The sequence below is a fragment of the Phodopus roborovskii genome, unplaced genomic scaffold (genome assembly GCF_943737965.1).
Source record: "Phodopus roborovskii unplaced genomic scaffold, PHOROB, whole genome shotgun sequence".
NCBI lineage: Eukaryota > Metazoa > Chordata > Mammalia > Rodentia > Cricetidae > Phodopus > Phodopus roborovskii.
Genome location: NW_026126418.1, coordinates 42,315,125 through 42,330,818, shown reverse-complemented (window position 1 = coordinate 42,330,818; position 15,694 = coordinate 42,315,125). Strand labels below are relative to the sequence as shown.

The following is a 15,694-nucleotide window of genomic DNA, read 5'->3' as shown; positions in this document are numbered from 1 at the left end:
CTCTCTCTCTCTCTCTTTCTTTTAGTTGTTACTCTGGAGAGCCTTGACTAACACAGTAGCTAATGAATATGTATAGTATTTAGGTTCCTTATAAGCCAGGATAAGAAACTTTTTGTGGTACATTTTAAATATGATAGGAAATCATATTTAATTGGAGGGTTTTGAATAGGAAAGTGATACATGCTATACATTTGTACTATACTGCATGGGCTACTGGATATTGAACTAGAAAAGGAAGAACAAAGGTGAAGAAGACAAATAATAGGAAATTAGTAGAGAATTGCAGTTGTCCAGGACAGGATGAAGACTTTGAATGGGTAAGATCTATGATGTTAGAAGAAATTAACCAAATTTAGTTAATTTAGTCACCAAATAAGTAAAACCTCCAGTGCCAGAAATGAGCTACATCTTGTTAAATCATTGGCCAAATTCCCAAACATCACAATGTATTGCCAGAGATATTGGTTACTGCCTATAAGCAGATGGTAATACCCTATTGATGAAGACAGCACTTACCTGTATCATTGAAGTTAGAAAAGTTGAGCTGGTGCCTAACTGAGGCCTTACCATGACTGATTTCATCATAGTGGAAGGCACTCTGCATGCTACCAGAGAAAAAAGGTAATTATCAACCCAGCTACAAACTCTACTATAATGATTTGTCTTCAAGAAATACTGGTACAATAGAATAGTGGCAAAAAATGTTCTGGGAGTAACCATTGGAATAAAGATTTATTCCAGGAGATGGAACCCATACCTGACAATGCTAAGGTGTCCAAGACCCTGATACTATGCAGGTCATAGATATAGGAGAAAACCAAATACTATTGTTCTGGTAAAGGAACATAGAAATACAACATCTCTTCTTGTGACATTTTTCTATATCCGTAGATCAGTACCTCATTCATTCATTATCAGAGAATCTTCTTCTTGTAGTAGGTGAGAAATAACACAAACACATAACTGGATAATATGCAGAGATTGAGAGTCTTTAGAGTACCCAGTCCTAAATGGGGTGTCTTCATCAAACTTCTCCCCTCAGTGGTCAGGGAGTTAATTATGCAGAAGAGGAGGCAGAAAGATTTCAAGAGACAGAGGAGATGGATGACTCCAAGGAAACAGTGTTTTCCAGACGCAATAGGACTGATGTGAATTCACACAGGCTCTGGCAACACACACAGGGCATGCATGGTTTCAAGCCAGGTGGAGTTCTACTGCTGAAAAGGGATACGTGAACACAGGCATTTACCCCTAACAAAGATGCTATCTGCAATTAATATCTGCTGGCAAAAGAAAAATTAGTGTTTTCCACTGGAGTCTCACTGGGTAAATTAGCCACACTTTAGGGTAGGCCCCATGCCCAGGAGTAGTTAGCCAATATAAAACAAGCCCAATAATATTTTCATAGGCTTTTTTTGTATTATTTTGATTTGTTTGGACACTTTTGAGTCTTACTGATTTTCCTTTGGTGGATTTCACATCATGCATTCTGATCCTACTTACCTCTTTGTTGCCTCAAATATGCCCTGTGCGCTTGTAACCTCTCCCTCAAATCAAAACCAAATTTAAAAGAAAAACAAACAAACAAACAAACAAAAAAGAACAAAACAAAGAAACAAAGCAAAACTAAAACTAAAACAGCCTATTGAGTCACAACTCATCTTTACTTGCAAGTGTTCATTGCCATGAGTCATTGGTCTGGCTCTGGGCCCCTGGTTTCTGCTACACTTCTGATGGGCTCTCACTGCAGCTCCTTTTGGATATCATGTTGTTATTCTGTGATGCAGAGATCAAGCTGTTTTGGACTGTAGGTTCATCATCTTTACATGCTCCTACAGTTTATAGATTCAGTGGATGTTGGGGTGGGCCAACTCATAGCCCTGGTTCTTGGCTTCAATGTTAGTGTGGTTGGTCAGCTTGCTTTCACTCATTTCACTACCATCTCCGGCACTGTCTGCTAGCTCACCCACTGCAGCATGCTGGTGACAAGGAATGTGGCCAGTTCTCCTGCTCTCAGGCCCTCAGATCCAGGTCCCTCTCATTCACATTGCCAGGGCTCTACTATTTTGCCCAGCCAAGGACCTTATCTGCAGATTGCTATAGGGGACATACTAGAGGAAGCAGCAGGAAGCTCTCCTGCTGTCATGCCTGGGCTGATTCACCTGTGGGTGACCCTCCACAACAGGGTCAGCTCTAGCGTGGTGCCTGGCCTGTTCTCCTGTATGCTGCAACATTGCTTGATTATTTTGATTTCATTTTTTTTTTTGGTGTCTTCTTTCTTTTCTTCTTTCTTTCTTTCCTTCTTTCCTTCCTCCCTCCCTCCCTCTCTCCCTCTCTCCCTTCTTCCTTCTTTCCCTCCCTCCCTTCCTTTTTGTTTTTGGTGATGCATAGAGTTGAGTGGGTAGGGCAGGTATGGAGCATCTGGGAGGATTGGTGAAGGGGGAAAACATGACCAGAGTATATTGTATGAAACATTTTTTCTTTTCAATTAAAATTGTTTTGGTTTAGGATGTGTTTAGAGCCTAGTGCAAGCTAGTTTTGGTAACAGTTTTGTTATAGCGTATGAGAGAAAACAGAGGAACAAAATCTAATTTCAGAAATGCCAAGCTACAAGAACAAAGGTGATTTAACAAAACAGTTTAAATTGTTTGGAATTTAATAAACAACATTAAAAGAGGCAATGTTAAGACTCCTTTGAGATAGTGTATGTGCTTAGCCTGGGCCTGGCCTAGTATCTGACAAACAATAGCTATGTGATAGATCTTATTTAAAGAAAGAATGAGTTGATGCATACCAACCCTTTATTTGCGTAATTTATGCATATAGCCTTCTGGCTTATACCTTCTCTTCCATTGGGTACCCTGAGAAATTGAGTGGTTTAATGTATTGATTAGTTTTTGTTAACTTGACAATAACTGGAGTTCCCTAGGAAGAGGGAATCTCATATGTGGAATTGCCTCCATCATATTGGCCGGTGGGTATATTTGTCATTTACTTTCTGGGTAATGATAGATGCTGGAGTGCCCATCCCATTGTGGGAAGTGCCACCCCTGGGAAAGTGATCCTTGGTTAAGCAAGCCAGGCCAAGCAAGCCTTGAAGCTGAGTTACTCTGTGGTTTCTACTTGAGTTCTTGCCCTCAGGCTACTGGCTTAAGTTTCTGCCCTGATTTCCCTCAACTGTGAACTGTAACTTGCATGAGGAAATAAATTCTTGTCTTCCCTAAATTGGTCTTGGTCAGGATTTTATCATAGCAATGGAAAGCAAAGTAGAACATTTGTCATCAGTCTTCTTGCATGTAAAGAAGTCATTGATTTCAGAAGGAAGTGTAACCACAAAGGGTAGACTTCAACTTTTATGAGTTGAGCCAGAAACTTATTTGGGTTTAAAATGTAGATGTCATTTGTTTGCTGAAAATATTCCCAATTTGTGGTAACATAAAAATAAGCATCACTAGAATAATATGAGGTTATTCTTTGTAACATCTGTGTAAACAATTATTATTAGCAGTGCTAGTCCAAGAGCACAGCCATTGGCATAATACCTGTATCACCACCAGATGCATGCTTTCTGAACTTAACAGTAAATAAATGATTTTGAATAATTTTAGTGTGATTTTAAAAAGAAGCAAAAATGTAAACATTTTCCTAAAAGCTAATTCATTTGTTTTCAATGAGCCCATTTATAAATAAATATTTTAAAAATGTGCTATTGAGGTTCTGAAATGTAGATTTCCTTTAACATAAAACAAAAATAGGCATCCGTGAATAGTAATTGTTATGAAAGCAGACTTTTAGTGGATGTACTAACATAATTAGAAAAAAATACAGAAAGACTCAAATTTTAAGATAAGGAACTAACTTTTGTTAAAATGGAAAAATAGAAACTTACCATCAGCTATATCTGTCAATGAAAGGTTTTGTAGACAGGTTTGGAATAAAGTACATCTGAATCCTTAAGTTAAAGTTGTGGTATATTTTGAGAATTTAAGAAACTGTTATGCCAGTTTTTTTTTTTAATATTTATGTTCTACTACTAGATCCAGGAGTATGTCCTAGGAGGGAGCTATCAACCTCAAGAAGTTTAAGTGTAAAGCAAACAAAAACATAGTAAATTTCCTTAAGTCATCTTTTCTTTTTCTTTTTTCTTTTCTTTCTTTCTTTTCTTTTTCTTTTTTTTTTTTTTTTGATGTTTCGATAGTTTCAGTTTATTCCTTCCCAAAAGATCAACCACAATCAAATGAGGTGAGTTTCTTTTATTGTCTTCATAACAAGATCAGCTTAGAACTGGATCACTTGGCCCTTTCTCTTCTTATCACCTCCCAGTTCAAAATGCTTGCATCTCTTAATAGCCAGCATCCACTTACATCTGCAGTTAGGCTCAACACACTCAAGCCTCAGCACAATCTTCTTTGTAGTTTTAGCCTTTTTTCGGAAAATGGGCTTAGTCTGCCCACCATATCCACTCTGTTTCCTGTCATAACGCCGCTTTCCCTGGGCATACAAAGAGTCCTTGCCCTTCTTGTACTGCGTCACTTTATGGGGCTGGTGCTTGCCACATTTCTTGCAGAACGTCCGGAGGGTCTTAGGAACATTCACCATGTTGGCGGGAGCGATATCTGTACAGAAAGAAAAGCTTAAGTCATCTTTTCTATCAGTATTTACGTAATCAGTCCCTACATCTTTGAGAGTAGTGAATCCTGTTAGTCTACCTTCTTTCATGGCTGCGATTCTCTTTTAAAAAACAGTGACTATTGTTGCCATGTCATGTGCTTTTTATAAGTGTCCTACAAAGTTTCATGAATCAAGGGTGTCATCTACAGCTTGATGCTATGGGGAGATGGTGAGACCTTTATGAGGTGGGGTCTAGTGAGATGTTTTGGGTCAATTTGGGGTGTTCTGTCAAGGAGGAGTGTGTGAAAGAAGTCTAGCTTTTTTTTTTTAAAGTTTCATTACATATATATATATGCATTAAATGTGATATTTTATTATTTGAAGAGATTTTTTTTAAATAAAAGTATATGTTTTATGACATAGTGCTCCTTTTTCTTTTGATTCTGAGTCAGGAAATGAATAGGCCTCTTTTGCCATGATATATTTTGCTACCATAGGCTTAATGCAACTGAATCAAGTTGGTCATAGACTAAAACCTTGAAACTGTGGGATAAAAATAAATCTTTCCTTTTTACATGCTGATTATCTCAGATATTTTTATAGCAATGGAGAGATGCCTAACAGCATGAAAGAACTGTGTATAGGCTATCATATCCCTTGCCATTTTGATAGAAAGTTTACTACTTTAAGAGCTCTTTGTCCGTGGGTTTCCAATTTCCTTCTTTCTGAAAATCTACTAGTCAGAAAGAGTTGGCATTACTGATTTGTTACCAGAGAACATGGGCATTTAATTTTATACATATATTTTTATACATTTATATATACATACATTTTGATCAAGTACGAATAATATAAAATCTACCAAACAAAGCATTCATTAGGAAATTTGCATATTCACAACATTGTGCAACAATCTCTTCTTTCATTCCAAAAGAATTTTTATCATTCTCAAAGAAAGCCCTTTACCCATTAATCAGTGACTCCTTGTTTCCCTCTGTTCTCATAGCCTAGAAACTTTTTTATGTTCAAGATATTTTATATAAATGGAAAAATGTATACCTAACTTCATTTATCATGCCTGTAAGATTCATGATTTCACTTTTATGTAAGTTGAATAGTAGTCCATTGAATGTACTTTTGTTATCAAGTCATCTGTTGAAGGACTTTTAGGTTATTTCTATTTCCTAACTATTCTAAATATAGCAGCAGTGAACACTGTTCAGCAACTAACTGTGGCTTAGGGTGCTGAGTTCTCTGGGTATGTGCTACAGAGTGGTATATCTGAGTCATATGGTAAAATTACTTTTATTTTTTTTTTTTTAAGATTTTTTATAGTGATTTCTAGAGTGGTTGCAATGGTTTGCATTCCCACCAAAAGTGGATGAGACTTTCCCCCCACATTCTCACTAACATTTGTTGTCAATTATTTTGTTGATATAGCCATTCTGACTATGGTTATGGGGTGAGATGAAATTTCAAAGTTGCTTAATTGTTCATTTCACTAATTGCTAAAGATTATGAACACTTTTTTGGAAACATTTCTTAGCACTTTTTATTTATTTTACAGAACACTCTGTTTAGAACCATATCCCATGTTTTTTTGTTCATTTTAAAATTTTGTTTGGGTCATTTTTTTTCTTGACCTTTCTTTTTTTTTTTTTTGGTATTTTTTGAGACAACGTTCTACTGTGAAGCTTTAGCTATCCTAGAACTCATTATATAGATGAGGCTGGCCCTGAACTCACAGAGATCCTCTTGGTTCTCCCTATCAAGTACTAGGATTAAAGGTGTGTGCCATCATGCCAAACTTTCTTGAGTCTTTGTCTTTTGAGTTCTGAATATATTCTGTATAATTAATCCTCTACCAAAGGTATAAAGGATATAGGACGAAAGGTACTCAGTTTTCCTTGTACTTAAATCACTGAGTTATTTTTATTTAGACATGATCCAATAAACAAGAAAGTGTTCTGTACATGATATGGTCATCCATATTTTTCTTCGTAGAAATGGTTAGTCAATTTTATTAACACCATTCACTAAATAATGATTAATTTTCTGTCTACCAGGTGTGCTAGCAAGTTTTAATTAATGACATCATCTAGTTTCTTTTTCAATGTATACTTAGTGGCATGAACTTGCATCTTAGAACTGTCCCATAGGTTTGGGTATGTTGTGTGTGTGTTTTAAACTTTTGTTCTTCTCTCATACATTGCATTCCAACTGCAGTTTCTCCTCCCTTCACCTCCCAGTTCTTTGCCCCATATCAACTCTTCCTCTGTTTCCCTAAGAAGAAGAGGAGGAGGAGGAAGAGGAAGAAAGAAAAGGATGAGGGGGAGGAGGGGAAGGAGGAGGAGGAAGAAGAGAAGGAGGAAGAGGAGGAAGACAACACACCTCCCAGGGATATACACCGAATAAGGCCTAACAAGATACAAAACTGAGCCCAAACCTTCATATCACAGCTGGATATGGCAACTCAGTAGGAGGAAAAATTTCCAAGTGTAGGCAAAAGAGTTAGAAACATGCCCCTGCCCCACTCTCATTGGGATTCTTACAAGAACACCAAGCTATACAGTCATAATGCATATGTAGAGGACCTAGCTCAGATCCACACAGTGTCCATATTTGTTTCTTCAGTCTCTGTGAGCCTCTATGAGTTTTGCTTAGTTGATTCTGTGGCCAGTGTTCTCATGGTGCCCTCCACCACTCTGGCTCTTACAATCCTTCCTCTCCTTCTTCTGTGGGGTCCCTGTGGCTTCACCTAGTGTTTGGCTGTAGATATCTCCATTTTCTTCTATTGGGCTAGATGGGCTAGATGATGCCCCTCTGATGACAATTGGGCTAGACATTGACCTTTGAGTATAGCAGAACACCACAAGGACTCATTTCATTGACTGACTCTCTCTCTCTCTCTCTCTCTCTCTCTCTCTCTCTCTCTCTCTCTCTCTCTCGCCAGTTGTGTTTGATTTTATCCTTGCTTTTTAGGCTGTTGTACTTTCTCTGGTTCCTGGCCACCAAGGCAGTGTCAGGCATGAAGTCCCTCTCTTGGCATGGGCCATAAGTTCTATGCCAGCATTGCTCCAGCATATCTTGAAAGCAGGAAAGATTGTGGTTCTAAGGTTTTGTGGCTGTTTTGGTATTCTAGTCCCCCTGCTAGTAGCCTTGTCTGTTTATAAAAAATGTCCAGTTCAGGCTCTGTTTCCTGTTACTAGGAGACTTCCCTAGGGTCACTTAGGTAGATTTCAGGGAGTTTATACTGTATTAGTTTCTACGTTGTCCGCAATACCCCCTGTTCAAGTTGTCTCTTCCAGTACTCTGTATCTCCTGTTATCATCCCAACCTGCCCCCAGTCCACCCACAAAATTGATTCTATTTTCCCTTCCCAGGGGGATCCATGTGTCTCCCCTTGAGCTCTCCTTGTTACCTAGCCTCTCTGGGTCTGTGGATTAGAGCATAATTATCATTTACTTAACAGCTAATTAATGTCTACTTATAAATGAGTATATACCATGTTTGTCTTTTGTGATCTGGGTTACCTCACTCAGGATGATTTTTTTTTAGTTCCATCCATTTGCTTTCAAATTTCATGATGTCATTGTTCTTAACAGCTGAGTAATACTCCATCGAGTAAATGAACCACATTTTTTTTTATCCATTCTTCAGTTGAGGGACATCTAGGCTATTTCTAGTTTCTGGTTATTTTGAATAAATCTGTCTATTATGAACATGTGTCCTTGTGGCAGGATGGAGTATCCTTTGGGTACATGACAAAAAGTGGTATATCTGAGTCTTAAGATAGAATCCCAGTTTTCTGAGAAACTACCATATTGATTTCCAGATAGCCTGTACAAGTTTATACTCCCACCAGGACTGGAAGAATGTTCCCCTGTCTCTATATCCTCATCCACATGAGACGTCACTTGTGTTTTTGATCTTAGTCATTATGACAGGTGTAAGGTGGAATTTCAAAGTCATTTTGATTTTAATTTCCCTGATGGTTAAGGTTGTTGAACATTTAAGTGTTTCTCAGGCATTTGAGATTCCTTTGCCAAGAATTCTGTTTAGATTTGCACCTGAATTGAATTATATGGTTTGTAAATGTCTAGTTTCTTGAGTTATTTATATCTTTTGAATATTAACTCTCTGTTGGATGTGGAGTTGGTGAAAATCTTTACTTATTCTGTAGGCTGCCATTTTGTCTTATTGATGGTGTCAGCTGTTTATCAACTATAGGAGTTCCCTGATACAATTCTTGGTATCACTCATGTATACTGTCATATCATTTGGGAAAAGTGATACTTTGACTTCCTCCAATCCCATTTGTATCACCTTGATCTCCAGTTGTCTTATTGCTCTAGCTAGAACTGCAAGTACTCTATTGAATAGATATGGAGAAAGTGGACAACCCTGTCTTGTTCCTAAATTTAGTGGGATCACTTTGAGTTTCTCTCCATTTAATTTGATGTTTACTGTAGGTTTGTAGTAAAGTGCCTTTATTATGTTTAGGTATGTCCCTTATATCCCTTATCTCTCCAATACTTTTATCATGAAGGGGTGTTAGATTCTGTCAAAGGCTTTTTCACCATATAATGAGATGAATACCTGTTTTTTTTCTTTCAGTTTGTTTACATTGTGGATTACATTGATTTTTTTTAAAATGTTGATCCATTTTTGCATCTCTAGGATTAAACCTACTTGATTGTTGAAAGGAAAAGAATTGGCTCAGTACACCCAAAGCAAAGTTCTGGAAACAAAGGAGATTTATTTGATGCAAAGGGACAGAGGACAGGGAGTAAGAAACAAACATAGGAGATAGAAGACAATAGAGAAAGGGAACTGAACAAGGGAGAGAGGGCACAAAGGACTGGTAAGCATTACAGCAATACTTTATGTTGCTTGTGGCTATTGTAAAGGGCGATGTTTCTCTGATTTCTTTCTCTGTCTCTTTGTTGTCTGAAAAAAGTAGGGCTACTGATTTTTTTTGAGTATATCTTGTATCCTGCTAGTTTGCTGAAGGTGTTTATCAGCTGTAGGAGTTCCCTGGTAGAGTTTATTGGTTCACTTATATAAACTATCATATCATCTGCAAATAGAGACAGTTTGACTTCTTCCTTTCCAATTTGGATGCACTTGATGTCCTTTTGTTGTCTTATAGCATTAGCTAGAACTTCTAGTACGATATTGAAGAGATATGGAGAGAGAGGGCAGCCTTGTCTTGTTCCTGATTTTAGAGGAATTGGCTTAAGTTTCTCTCCATTGAGTTTGATGTTGGCAGTTGGTTTGCTCTTATTTTATTTATATATGTTCCTGTTATCCCTGATCTCTCCAAGACCTTTATCATGAAAGGGTGTTGAATTTTGTCGAAGGCTTTTTCCGCATCTAGGGAGATAATCTTATGGTTTTTCTTTTTCTGTTTGTTTATATGGTGGATCACATTGATAGATTTTCATATGTTAAACCATCCCTGCATTCCAGATATGAAGCCTACTTGGTCATGGTGGATGATTTCTCTGATGTATTCTTGAATTCGGTTTGCCAGTATTTTATTGAGTATTTTTGCATCGATGTTCATCAGGGATATTGGTCTGTAGTTTTCTTTCTTAGTTGTGTATTTGTTAGGCTTGGGTACCAAGGTTCTTGTGGCATCATAAAAAGAGTTTGGCAATGACCTTCTGTTTCTATCTTGTGGAACAGTTTGAGGAGTAGTGGTATTAGTTCTTCCTTGAATGTCTGGTAGAATTCTGCATTGAATCCATCTGGCCCTGGAATTTTTTTTGGTTGGAAGGCTTTCGATGACTGCTTCTATTTCATTGTGGGTTATAGGTCTATTTAAGTTGTTTGTCTGTTCTTGATTTAGTTTTGGTAAGTGATAGTTATCCAGAAACTTGTCCATTTCCTTTGACTTTTCAATTTTTGTGGAATACAGATTTTCAAAGTATGACCTGAAAATTGTCTGGATTTCCTCTGTGTCTGTTGTTATGTTCCCCATTTTGTTTCTGATTTTGTTAATTTGCATGTTCTGTCTCTGCTTTTTCGTTAATTTGGATAAAGGTTTGTCTATGTTGTTGATTTTCTCAAAAAACCAACTCTTTGTTGCATTGATTTTTTGTATTGTTTTCCTGGTTTCTATTTTGTTGATTTCAGCCCTCAAGTTGATTATTTTCCTGGTGTCTACTCCTGTGGGGTGAATTCGCTTCTCTCTGTTCTAAGGCTTTCAGTTGCGCTGTTAATTTTCTTATGTGACTATCTTCTGTTTTCTTCATATGGGCACTTAGTGCAATGAATTTCCCTCGTATCACTGCTTTCAAGGTGTCTCATAAGTTCGGGTATGTTGTGTCCTCATTCTCATTGAATATTAGAAAGTCCTTAATTTCTTTCTTTATTTCTTCTTTGACCCAGGAGTGGTGCAATTGCACATTGTTCAGTTTCCATGAGTTTGCAGGTTTTCTGCTATTTGTGTTGTTGAATTCCAATTTTAAAGCATGGTGGTTCGATAAGATACAGGGGACTATTCCTATTCTCTTGTATCTGTTGAGGTTTGTTATGCAACCTAGTATGTGGTCGATTTTAGAGAAGGTTCCATGTGGAGCAGAGAAGAAGGTATATTCTTTTGTCTTTGGATGGAATGTTCTATAGATGTCTGTTAACCCCAGTTGAGACATAACTTCTGTTAGTTCTTTTGTTTCTTTGTTGAGTTTCTGATTTGTGGTCCTGTCTAGTGTTGAGAGTGGTATATTGAAGTCTCCCACTGTAAGTGTGTGAGGTTTTATATGAGCTTTGAGTTTTAGTAGCATTTCTTTTACGAATGTGGGTGACTTTGTATTAGGGGCATAGATGTTCAGATTTGAGACTTTGTGTTGATGGATTTCTCCTGAGATGAATATGAAATGACCGTCTTCATCTCTTTTGACTAATTTTGGTTTGAAGTCTAGCTTGTTAGATATTAGGATAGCTACGCCTGCTTGCTTCTTATTTCCATTTGTTTGGAAAATCTTTTTCCCAACCCTTTACCCTGAGGTAATGTCTATCTTTGAAGCTTATATGTGTTTCTTGTATGCAGCAGTAGGATGGATTCTGTCTTCGTATCCATTGTGTTAGCCTGTGTCTTTTTATAGGTGAGTTAAGACAATTAATGTTGAGGGTGTGTAAGGACCATTGAATGTTGATGCTTGTTTGACTTAGGTTTGTTGTTGGCAGTGGTATTGTGAATATATTAGTTCTGCTTTACCCTTGGTTTCTGATATAGTTGGATTATCTGTTGCCTAGATTTTTGTGGGCATAGTTACCTTCCTTGAGTTGGAGTTTTCCTTCCAATACTTTCTGTAGGGCTGGATTCGTAGATACGTATTGGCAAAATCTGGTTTGTCATTAAATATCTTGTTTTCTCCATCTATAGTGATTGAGAGTTTTGCTGGATATAGTAGCCTAGGCTGGCATCCGTGTTCTCTTAATACTTGTAGAACATCTATCCAGGACCTTCTGGCCTTGAGGGTTTCTATGGAGAAGTCAGGTGTAATTTTGATAGGTCTGCCTTTATATGTTACCTGTCCTTTTTCCTTCGCTGCTCTTAATATTCTTTCTTTATTCTGTGTGCTAGGTGTTTTGATTATTATATGTTGAGGGGTCTTTTTCCTTTGGTCCAGCTTATTTGGGGTTCGGTATGCTTCTTGTACTTTCATGGGCATATCCTTCTTCAGATTTGGAAAGTTTTCCTCGATGATTTTGTTGAATGTTTTCTGTACCTTTGAGCTGGGCTTCCTCACCTTCCTCTATGCCTATTATTCTTAGGTTTGGCCTTTTCACGGTGTCCCACATTTCCTGGATGTTTTGTGTTAAGGATTTGTTGGATTTATGATTTTCTTTGGTCGATGAATCTATTTCTTTTTGTTTATCATCTGTGCCTAATATTCTCTCTTGGATCTCTTGAATTCTTGCTTATGCTTGCCTCTGTAGTTCCCAATTTTTTGCCTAGTTTTTCTATTTCCAGCATTTCTTCGGTTTGTGTTGCCTTTATTTTCTCTATTTCATTTCAAGTGTTGAACCATTTCCTTCACCTGGTTAAGTGTTTTTTCTTGGCTTTCTGTACTTTCTTACTTTCCTTAAGGAATTTGTTCATTTCTTCCACTTTTTTGTTTGTTATTTTCTCCATGTCTTTAAGGGATTTTCTCACATCTTCTTTGAGGTCCTCTATCATTTTTATGATGGTAATTTTTAAGTTTTTCCCTTCTGCTTCCTCTGCTTTGTTGTTGTGTTCTGTTCTAGTTGGTGTAGATTGCCTAGATTCTGGTGGTGTCATGCTTGTCTTTCTGTTGTTAGGTGTTTTCTTGTATTTCCCTCTTCCCATAGCTTTGTCCAGTAGGTGTTGTTGGGGTCTCCCCCTCTCTCTATGGTACTTCCCTGGTGGGCTTATGTGGGCTAGAGATTCAATATCTGTAGCTCTGATTGGTCCAAACTCTATAGGAAGTCTCTCCGCAGACAGGGACCCAGCGATGGTGTCAGGGCTGAGGATCCAGTAGAAGATGCCACTAGCCAATGGCTCTAGCCAATGGCTGGGGGAAGAGGACAAAAGCTGAACTGAAACTTGGGAAGTTTCTGCAGGATAGTCTGATGTCACTGGAAACTGGCACTCTCCAGCTGAGGCCTCTTTCTTTAGCAGAGGCCCTGCTTTTGGGGTCAAGGATCTTGCTTATGGGAACTCAGAGATAGTTCTTGCTTATGGACCCGCAGAGATAGGCCGATCTCTGGGAGGGGCCCGGGACTCAGGCAGAGGACTGGAGGTGGGGTCAGAGACCAAGCAGGTGGAAATTATGGGTGGTCCTGCATGGATAGGCAGGTCTCCTTTGTTCAGAGTTGCTCAGAGAAGTCTCTGAAGTAGGGTGGACTGTTGGCTCCACCCTCTGTCCCAGTGCTCAACCAGAGCAGCAGGACACTGGGCAGGGTAGGGCACAGGGTAGGAGGGGCAGGGTCGCGGTGGGGATGGGTATGAGTGTATCAGAGTTCCAAGGGTGCTCTCGATGGGGACAGGACACAGGAGCAGAGGGATCAGGGGCCAACCCAGGGAGTTCATGGTGTGGGGGGGGAAGACTCATTTCTGATTTTGTAAATTTGGATATTCTCTGTTCTTTAATTAGTTTGGATGAGTTTGTTTATCTTGTTGATTTTCTCAAAGAACCAGCTCTTTGTTTCATTCCTTCTTTGTATTGTTTTCTTTGATTCTACTTTATTGATTTCAGTTCTGTTTGAGTAATTTTTGCCTGCTACTCTTCTTGGGTAGGTTTGCTTCTTTTTGTTCTAGATCTTTCAGGTGTGCTGTTAAATGTTAAGTATTAGGTATCTCTAATTTATGTAGTACTATGAACTTTCCTCTTAGCATCACTTAGCACTGCTTTCATTGTGTCCCATATGTTTGGGTATATTGTGCATTAATTTTCATTGAATTCTTGGAAGTCTTTTATTTCTTTATTTCTGTTTTGACACAGCAACCATTCAGTAGAGATTTGTTAATTTTCCATGTCTTTATAGGCTTTTTGTTGTTTCTGTTGTTGAAATCCATTTTTAATTTGTGGTGGTCTGATAGGATGCAAGGGATTAGTTCAGTTTTATTGGGTCTATTGAGACTTGCTTTGTGACTTAGTCTATGATCAGTTTTGGAGCATTCCATGAGGTGCTGAGGAGAAGGTATATTCTTTTTATTTATTTATTTATCTCTTTTTATTAGTTTAGGTATGAAATTTTACTTTTTCAGATATTAAAATGGCTATGCATGCTTAATTTTTAGGCCCATTTTCTTGGAATATCTTTTCCATGGTTTTACCCTGATGGTAAGGTGTGTTTATTGTATGTAGCAGATAGATGGATCTTGTTTCCCAATCTAGTCAGTTAGTCTGTGTCTTTTTACTGGAGAATTGAGACCACTGGTGTTTACTGATTGCTGTTATATTGTCATTATGGTGTAGGAGTTTTTTTTTTTTTGCCTTCTTTTGATTTATCGGGGATTATTTATTTTTTTTGTCCTCTTTGGTGTGATAAACCTTTTCAGACTGGAGTTTTTCTTTTAGTGCCTTTTGTAGAGCTGGATTTGTGGATAGAAACTGCTTAAGTTTGGTTTTATCATGGAAACAAATATTTTTCACTCTTGTCTGTGTGATTAGTTTTATAGGGAATTATAGTCGGCTGGCATCTGAGGTCTCTCAGATCTTGTAGAACATACACGCAGACCCTCTGACTTTCAAGGTTCCCATTGAGAAGTCAGGTGTTACTCTAAGAGGCCTGCCTTATTTGGAGTTCTTCCCTTGCAGATTTTATTATCTTTTCTTTTTTGTGTACCTTTAGTAGTTTTACTATTTTTCATTGTGGACTTTTTGTTTTCCTGGGCCTCTCTATTCATGTTCTTTAGCCATCCAGAACATTGTTAGGCTTTACTTTCTTTAGTTTTGGGAATTTTTTCTATGAATAATAAAAACATTTTTTTTCCCATTCCCTTGACTTGGGTTTCTCTGACTTCTTTTGTACTTACTATTTGTAAGTTTTGGCCTTTCTTGGTGTCCCAGAGTTCCTGAATATTTTCTGTCTGGAATTTTTGTATATATAATACATTTTTGATTGAAGTATCAATGTCCTCTATTTTGTTTTGAGCCTCTGAATGTCTTTTAATCTCATGGTGAGTCATGCCTCTGAGGTTTTTGTTTGTCATTCTAAATTTTTCACTTTCAGTTTTATTTCAGTTTCTGTTGTTTTTAGTGATTTTACTTCATTAGAATCTCTACATATTTGAACTGTTTTCATTATTTCATATCAGCTGTTTGCATTTCCTTGGGTGTAGTTAATCTTTTTAGTTTGGAATTTTCTTTCTGGCACCTTCAGTAGTGCTGGATTTGTAGATAGATACTACTTAAATTTGGTTTTATTATGTAATGTCTTATTTTCTCCATCTATTGTGATTGAAAGTTTTGCTAGGTATAGTCATCTGGGCTGGCATCTGTGGTCTCTTAGAGTTTACAGGACATATGTCAAGGACTTTCTGGCTTTTTGAGCCTCCGTTGAGAAATCATGTATAATTCTAATAGGTCTGCCTTTGTATGATATT

At 37.7% G+C, this 15,694-nt stretch overlaps 1 protein-coding gene across 1 annotated transcript; it reads right to left on the bottom strand.

Moving 5' to 3' along the window:
- Positions 1-4,225: 4,225 nt before the first annotated feature.
- Positions 4,226-4,620, bottom strand: LOC127222107 (60S ribosomal protein L36a-like). The gene has a single exon (XM_051183995.1). It carries the CDS (start codon positions 4,597-4,599, stop codon positions 4,279-4,281), a length of 321 nt encoding a protein of 106 aa, XP_051039952.1. The 5' UTR covers positions 4,600-4,620; the 3' UTR covers positions 4,226-4,278.
- Between the last annotated feature and the right edge of the window lie 11,074 nt (positions 4,621-15,694).

Coding starts and splice junctions, on each gene's coding strand:
- LOC127222107 (XM_051183995.1), bottom strand. CDS start 4,599: ATGGTGAATGTTCCTAAGACCCTCCGGACGTTCTGCAAGAAATGTGGC.